Source organism: Limulus polyphemus, unplaced genomic scaffold, assembly GCF_000517525.1.
Source record: "Limulus polyphemus unplaced genomic scaffold, Limulus_polyphemus-2.1.2 Scaffold3912, whole genome shotgun sequence".
NCBI lineage: Eukaryota > Metazoa > Arthropoda > Merostomata > Xiphosura > Limulidae > Limulus > Limulus polyphemus.
Genome location: NW_013669522.1, coordinates 98,621 through 107,098, shown reverse-complemented (window position 1 = coordinate 107,098; position 8,478 = coordinate 98,621). Strand labels below are relative to the sequence as shown.

The following is an 8,478-nucleotide window of genomic DNA, read 5'->3' as shown; positions in this document are numbered from 1 at the left end:
TGCAGTAGGCTAAATAACCAAAACAATGTGATGCAGTAGGCTAAATAACCAAAACAATGTGATGCAGTAGGCTAAATAACCAAAACAATGTGATGCAGTAGGCTAAATAACCAAAACAATGTGATGCAGTCAACAAACTCAGATCTCTGGGGGTCAACAAACTCAGATCTCCGGCCAGCTAGGTCAACAAACTCAGATCTCCGGCTAGCTAGGTCAACAAACTCAGATCTCTGACAAGCTCTGTCAACAAACTCGGATCTCTGACAAGCTCTGTCAACAAACTCGGATCTCTGACAAGCTCGGTCAACAAACTCGGATCTCTGACAAGCTCGGTCAACAAACTCGGATTTTTGACAAGCTCGGTCAACAAACTCAGATCTCTGACAAGCTCGGTCAACAAACTCAGATCTCTGACAAGCTCGGTCAACAAACTCAGATCTCTGACAAGCTCGGTCAACAAACTCAGATCTCTGGTTAGCTAAGTAAAAAAACACAGATCTCTGACTAGCTAGGTCAACAAACTCAGATCTCTGAATGTTAATTCATTTCCTTAATCAAATATACAAAAAATATGATAATTTCACAAAACCTTGAATTCATACTTAACAATAAATTATGGAATTACATAGATAAAAAAGAGTAAAATAACAAAACCAATGGTACATCACCTGAAAGGATCCCACCTTTTCCTAACTGGAATTTGAGAAAAATCACACTAAATAATTACTCTTTCAGTGATAAGTACTATTGTGAGCTAAAATTTAGCATAAACATAAAGTTTACATTATTTATTGCTGCAAACTACAAATCAGTTTATTCTAAATGAATGTCCACTCAAAATCATTTTTGCAACATCTTTACACACATTTTCTATCAATGTAGTCAGACAGTGTTGTGGTTTTGTTTATCACAAAAACAAAGACACCACAATTCCACAAAGGTACTAAGATATCATTCAAAAACAAAGACATTACGACTCCTCAAAGGTCAATGGCACTAAGATATCTCTTCAAAAACAAAGACATCACAACTCCAAAAAGGTCAATGGTACTAAGATATCACTTCAAAAACAAAGACATCACGACTCCTCAAAGGTCAATGGCACTAAGATATCACTTCAAAAATAAAGACATCACAACTCCTCAAAGGTCATTGGTTCTAAAATTAATCGGCATTAATCTACTTTACTTGTACAATATTTTGTTTGCCATTTAGATTCTAAATAATTGTTAGTAGATTGCAAGTAATTTGCATATCAGAATGCACAATTCTGTAATGTTATAACAATTAACACACATGTTAATAACAAACTTCATTACCACAACAATAAAACCATATGAAACCACTTACTTGTTCTTCTGCAGCAACAATATACATTGCAATGACTGGGATAACAGCACCATTCATTGTCATGGAAACAGAGATCTTGTCCAAAGGTATACCATCAAACAAGGCCTTCATATCTTCTACACTGTCAACAGCTACACCTGCCATACCAACATCTCCCTTTACTCTAGGATTATCAGAGTCGTATCCACAGTGAGTAGCCAGATCAAATGCTACAGACAAACCCTGCTGGCCCATCTTAATGTTTTCCTTGTAGAAAGTATTGCTTTCTTCTACCGTACTAAAACCGGAATACTACAAAACACGGCATATTAACTTTTTATCTTCGTTTTAACAGCACTGTTATACATTCTCAATGATCACCAAGTAATAATAATAGATCTTGCAAGTCTCAATAAAGATGTTTTCCACAAATACTTTTAGAGAATGGAGGATAATTAAAACATGCACAAATTCACTTTCATTGGGATTTACCCAGCATGCTTAGAAGGAAAAAATGGCATTTTTTTTAATACATATAATAAACATATTCATATATATATATATATATTTTATAATTACCACTAAACAGTAACGCCATCTAGTGATAAGCTCATCAAACGTGTAGAGATACTGAATATTCTTGCATCACATCAAATATCGTGTAGCTTTGCGTGAAATTCAAAAACAATCATTAAACTCTATATGTTAAAAATTATAATTATTTTAAAAAATTGAGAATGTGAACTACTTGTAAATCAATAAGACAGTTATGTTTGTCACTCAAATTTTTGAGGCTGTCTGAAATGGAGCTTGCTGGTTAAAGAAATACATTTATTGTTAGAATAACTTTTCTTAAGTTTTTGAGATTTCATACAGTGATATGGTTAGTGATAAGTAAATAAATAAATAAAAACTGTAGTTTATCAAACATAATTTAAAGAATGTGTTAACCCTAAAAATAGTTCTTATGGAGGTAGAGATTTATTGAAAGTGTGTCATGTAGCAAAAACGGTACCATCTTCTTACCCTTTAGTTTCTTGTATCCAAAGTTTTTTTTTTCATCTTTTTTACATGTACACAAATATAATGGGCATCAATGGACATCATGTTGTGTATAAAAAATAATAATATTAGTTTAAACAGTATGTTTGCTCTTTTAATCCAGACTTTAAATACTTTGTAAATTGCATATTTGAAACCTTTCAAATGTATAGAAAGAAAATTGATTTGCAAATACGGGCTATCTGCGCTGTCCGTCCTTAATTTAGCAGTGTAAGACTAGAGAGAAGGCAGCTAGTCATCACCACCCACTGCCAACTCTTGGGCTACTCTTTAACCAAGGAATAGTGGGATGGACCGTCACATTATAACGCCCCCACGGCTGAAAGGGCGAGCATGTTTGGTGGGACGGGGATTCGAACCCGCAACCTTCAGATTGCGAATCGAGCACCCTAACCACCAGGCCATGCCGGGCCAGTTTAATTTGAGTGATTTATAAAAGAAAAAAGTGAAAGTCACCTAAAAAGAAACAGCTTTGTTTAAATGAACTAAAGAACTTTTTAAAGCTGGGGTTTTAGAATTCAAAATGATATACGAGCACTACACTTGACAAGTTTGTGATGTCATTAGTACATAAACATGTGTGTAAAAAAATACAATTTGTTTGATAATGTTATACCGAATAATTTAAGCATTACAATACTCCCCCTTTCACATTAGTCAGTGCAAGTACTCAATGTTACTTAAATTATATTTAAATATCGTATATTTTGGCACCAATCCCAAGGTTTTTGTTACATACATTAAAATTAATAATGTTTCCATGAGTGAGTAAATAAATGTCTAGTTCTGAAAGAATCATTCACTTTGACAAAACATACTTATCACAGGTAATTGTTGTAAATTAAATATTTTTACTTGTCTTATTGTCCAAGGTCTCTGAGCGTACATAGTTGGGTATGGTCCTCGAGTATAAGGGAACTTTCCGGGTAATTCATCAGGAATATTTTTTATGTCTTCCATTACATACAATGGCTTGATATCAATACCCTTAAGAAAAAATAAAAACCTATATTTAAATCACGAACATTTAAAAAAAATATTTTGAAAATTATAATTGGCAGATAATTCATAATTATACACAAATTTTTAAAGTTTAAAAAAAATTCACAATTTGTTTTTTAAAAGTTGTTAATAATTCACAGATTTTTCAAGGTAAAAATTATTACTGTTACCATTATTTTTCAGTGACATGTTCTGTATTACTGACGTTCTTTTGAGTACTGTCATTAGAACTTTCAACCTCATACCCTAATATACTGACAATCAAATTTACAGTGCCACATACAAATCTTTTCTTTATAAGAAAAGCTGAAAATAAAAAATTTTGTCACAGAAGTTTGACATTTCAAAGACTGTAATGAACCAACTTGAAACTATAATAAGCTTCCAAAAAATATACGTTTTAATTTTTCTACTCAACAATTTTAAAGTCAGTTTTTACAATTTTAAAAAGCCAAAAACATCAAACAAATTAGAATAAAACAAAATGTGCAAACACGTTTAACTACCTCAAGTGTGTGCCACGTTAAATTCTTCTCTGGATCCTTGCCTTTGAGCATCTTCTGTGCCATAGCCACCCATTCTTTAGGCAGTGGAGTCTTGTGAACAGATCGAACTGAGGATAGAGATCCTCCAGCACCCTAGGAAAGAAAACATTATTACTGTATTTATTTTTATACAAGTGTTCATTTGACAGCAGCTAAGAATTTGTACAGCTATGTACACCAAAATGTTGTATGCACATGATAAAGTGCTCCATTTAATAATAGTTTCATGGTTTATGTTAGAATTAATAACTCACTAAACTGTAAATAAGAAAGAAAATTTCTACTGAAATCAAAATATTTGGTTGAAAAAAGTCACCAGTTTAAGCACTTTCAGTAGTTATACATCTTTTTAACATAAACAACAATAGAAAGTTTATAAGATTCAAGACAAATACTATAAACTTAACTTTTACAGTAAGTAGAAAGAGTGAAAAGAAATTGTATTATAACAGGTGCAGCAAAGCAGTTTAGAATCTTAGTAAGTTCATGGTACATAACCTGTATATTATAACCTGGTTTTGTAAAGAAAATAAATTTAGATTTTAATACTGCAAAATGAAAAAACAGGGCCATACAACACACTGCCTCAGATAATTATGGCAGACCAATGTATATTCAAACCTTCACATAAAATCATCACTTTACTAACTAACCTGAGAGCATCCCAACTTAAAGAACATAAACAGAGCATATCCAGTATCCCAGATGAACGTGGAAAGAAATACGTAGGACAAACATCACGTTACTTATAAATACAACGTAAAGAACACCAAAGTCACATGTATAGAGGTGAATTCCACATATCCACTTAAACATATCAATATGAAACAGGTCACAAAATACTTTGGGATGAAATTCTTCTCCTACACCAACCCAAAACTAAAAAAGTAAGAGACCGTTTAGAAAGTACAGAAATCATCAAAGCAAACGATCTCCTACTGAACCACGATAATGGCATTAGCAGCATCAGTCATATTTGGCAAGGTCTTTTCACCATTGATACACTTGACCAAACCCGACCTTTACCTATATCATGTCATTTCCATAACATTTAATCCCTTTGTTTTTTATCTTTGTAACGATATATAAACCTTGTACACGTCATACCAATATTCTATCACATGTAGAATGTTCCACCTTAAATAAAATTCTTCCTTGTGCTTATACATCATTGTATACCTACCTATTATTAAAGAGCATATTGTATAATAAATCTAAACTGCACTTCTAGGATGGCAAATCATGTTTCACATTACAACGTGTGTGTGTGTATGGAAAAACTAATTAATGAAAAGACACTTGGCTAACAGTTCACATAAATGAAAAACAGATAGTTTAACATTACTCGCATGGATCTGAAGCCTAACCACTGATCAACCAGTTCTACAGTTTAATAAGATCTGTGAAGTCATCCATATTTCACAAGCTACAAATAAAATCTACTGATCATGTTCACTCATGATAAAGCATTTAGGTCAGTTTCTTTTTTGAGCCACACTGTACATCAGAAAGAACTCATTTACATGTCTTTCTGGTACACTGCATCATATAATTTCAGAGAATTAATGTGGCTGAATTTAAGTAGATAACATATATTGCTAATTTAGCAAGTATTGTAAAATTAAGTAAAAAGAAAAGAAAAAGATATTCATGTACCATATCAATCACTCATTCATAAACATGACCATAAAAAGATATTTATATACCATATCAGTCAGTCATTCATAAACATGACCATAAAAAAGATATTCATGTACCATATCATTTTTATGGTCATGTTTATGAATGACTGACTATATTCATGTATATCAGTCAGTCAGTCATAAACATCAGCAAAACTTCAATGTCAAACATTTAAAAAAAATGCTTCTCAATGGGGTTAAAAGTTAGATGGGCCAGTTTTGCAATATATTAAGAAAAATGTTGTCTACAAAACCATTTCTACCTGAATACCACTCCTGAAATAACTGAAAAACAAAGGTTATTTTTAGAAATCTGTCTGAAGGGTCCTTCTGTAAGTAATTATAACTCAACATTCCTTTGTCTCCTTTTCTACATATATGTGAAAATGGACAGGATTGGGATGTGTTTCAAAATAATACACATTCTCACTACAACTCTTCATCACTCCCTCAAACAATCAATAAAATATACTTGGTGTCCTATTTTTTGGAGGTAATTCAATTACTGGCAACTGACTACATACATTTTTTTGTATACTCCAAGATTTTAGAACAATGAGATGAAATGTAATTTCATGAATCTTTTGTTAAGCCTCATGTTTTCATACATTCTAAAAGTAACTTTATGTCAATAAAATGTTGCAAGTTGTTTTATTTAAGAAGCAAATGTAATTTTGATACATTCACTGTTCTGTTTCTACCAATATATTTTAAATTTTTTCCAAATCTCTAACAAAAATAAGTTCCAACCCATTACCACATTTAGTCTAAGTTTTCACTAGAACAAACAATAAATGGTGAGAATTTTTTGTATTTCTTTTTTCATTCATTACCAGTACCATGGTGTTAATTATCTGTTAACTTGAAAAACATTATATTTAAATGATGATTTTGTAAAAAGGCAAATATAATTCTCACTGCCTGCTACACAGTGAGAAGCACAATAAATAATTCTTTGACCTAAAGAATAATATTTAAATCAAGCTAAAGTTTCACTTGTGTTAATCCTATAATTAAGTTAATCAAGACAATGACACATGTAGTATATTTTATTTTAGCTATAAAAGGAATAGGACTTGGATGAGTCTAGGTACATATTTAGGCAAATTAATTCTACATGGTATAGAAAATATTTATACATGTCTCCAACACCTAACACAGTGAAAAACATAACATAAAAATGATGGAAATTTTTGGACATAAACTCAATTAAAAGAAATGATGTTAGAAGGGAATGGTCATAGGTCTTAGAATAATAAACAGACAGACGTTGATAAACATTATGCTATATATATGTTATCAAAACATCGACTACAAACTATTCTAGATGTTTATAATGTAAAATGTCAAAAACACACGTCAATACAAAAATGCTGATCATTTGTATGAGAAATCCTACTTTTATACGTGTTTACTTGACACTACTTCCACACCGTCTTCTACTCTAAGTGGGACAAGATTGTTTCAAAAAGTATCATTGATTGTCTTGAGGAAGTAATATGTGCATGTTTTAAATTAGGGGTAAAAAAAGCATCCAAAAATAGAATCTTTCCAACATGAGCAAGGTTCTCAATGACATATTAACTGAGAAGCTAACTATGCAGTCCAAATCTCATCCGTATTCTCCACCTGTCCATACTTTCCAAATCTCAATCTACAATATAAAGTATAATCCAGATGACTAATGTATAATATGATAAACAAAAAAAACATCTTTGATAAAGATAAAAGAAGCAGGAGGGGGCATGTGTCAACAAGAAATATGTCTTCAGATACATCAATGGATGCTATGCCAGCAATATGACGAATTTACATGAAATAACTAGTAACACATTTAATGCCTTTTTGTAATGTCCTCTAAATGGACACAGCCCAGTCAGGGAATTTAATCAAGAGACAATTCTTCTACAGAACATCACTGAATTACATTATTTCAAATGCTGTCTCGTTTCCATTGGATAAGGCATGGGCAAACTACAGAGAGGAGACTGGGATCATATAGTATTTCATTATTTAATGACAAAGCAGTACCGAAATTCACTAACTAAGTGTTATTCACTGTTAGTGTTGCTATCACAAGTTACTGTGTTGAACTGCAAAATAAATATTATGAATATAATGTGACAGAGAAGCCGAAATTCAAATTTAAAACATTCTTACTTTAAAAATTCCAAATGCATTAACGCCCTTCAGGTGACAAGCTGCACGAAACATTCTTAAATAAACCAATTAATGTCTTAACGTGTTTAAATAGTTATTAACGTATGTAAAAACAATAACAAACTATCACTAACGTCTTCTTACACACGACTTTTGCATAATAACAGAAGGTCATATAACCTCCCTGTGCTGCCCTCTTTCTAAAGCAAAATGTTAAACAAAAATTTTTAAAAGGGTAAAATATGACATCGTAAAATTAATACGTTATTGAGAAGAAGTGGAAATTTACGTAGTTCAGATATTTCTTCACGCTTTAAGGATAGGTTTCTAATTAAATTGAATATGAAATCGAAGTAAGATATTGTCTTTGAAAAATTACTAGTTACATCATTTATGTGATTTGTTGTCCTCGTCAGTATATATATGTAACATGTGTTGACAATTTAACAAAGTCTAAAGTACTCAATAAAATATAAATATGTTTAAGTTGATTGCATTGTTATGTTAATTACCAGAAAATTAACCTTAGAAGAACTTCAATCGGCGTTTAAGGTTGAGGAATATGGGGGATTTTTTGAATGTGCCGAATCATGTTTAATAAAATTCTATCTTCCTGATATCTATTCTTATAGAAGTGTTGTAACAAATAACATATAATTACAGCGTTTTTTAGCTTAAAATAGTTATTCAATAACATT

The 8,478-nt window shown here is 31.5% G+C and overlaps 1 protein-coding gene across 1 annotated transcript; it reads right to left on the bottom strand.

Moving 5' to 3' along the window:
- Nucleotides 1-138: 138 nt before the first annotated feature.
- Nucleotides 139-7,957, bottom strand: LOC106470265 (methylmalonyl-CoA mutase, mitochondrial-like; the record flags this gene model as incomplete). Its single annotated transcript, XM_013930809.2, has 5 exons — nucleotides 7,781-7,957; nucleotides 3,900-4,031; nucleotides 3,247-3,378; nucleotides 1,312-1,641; nucleotides 139-530 (listed from the first exon to the last, which is right to left on the bottom strand). Coding segments are annotated over exons 1-5 (1,040 nt in total), but the record flags the coding sequence as incomplete, so codon positions are not given.
- Nucleotides 7,958-8,478: the final 521 nt, after the last annotated feature.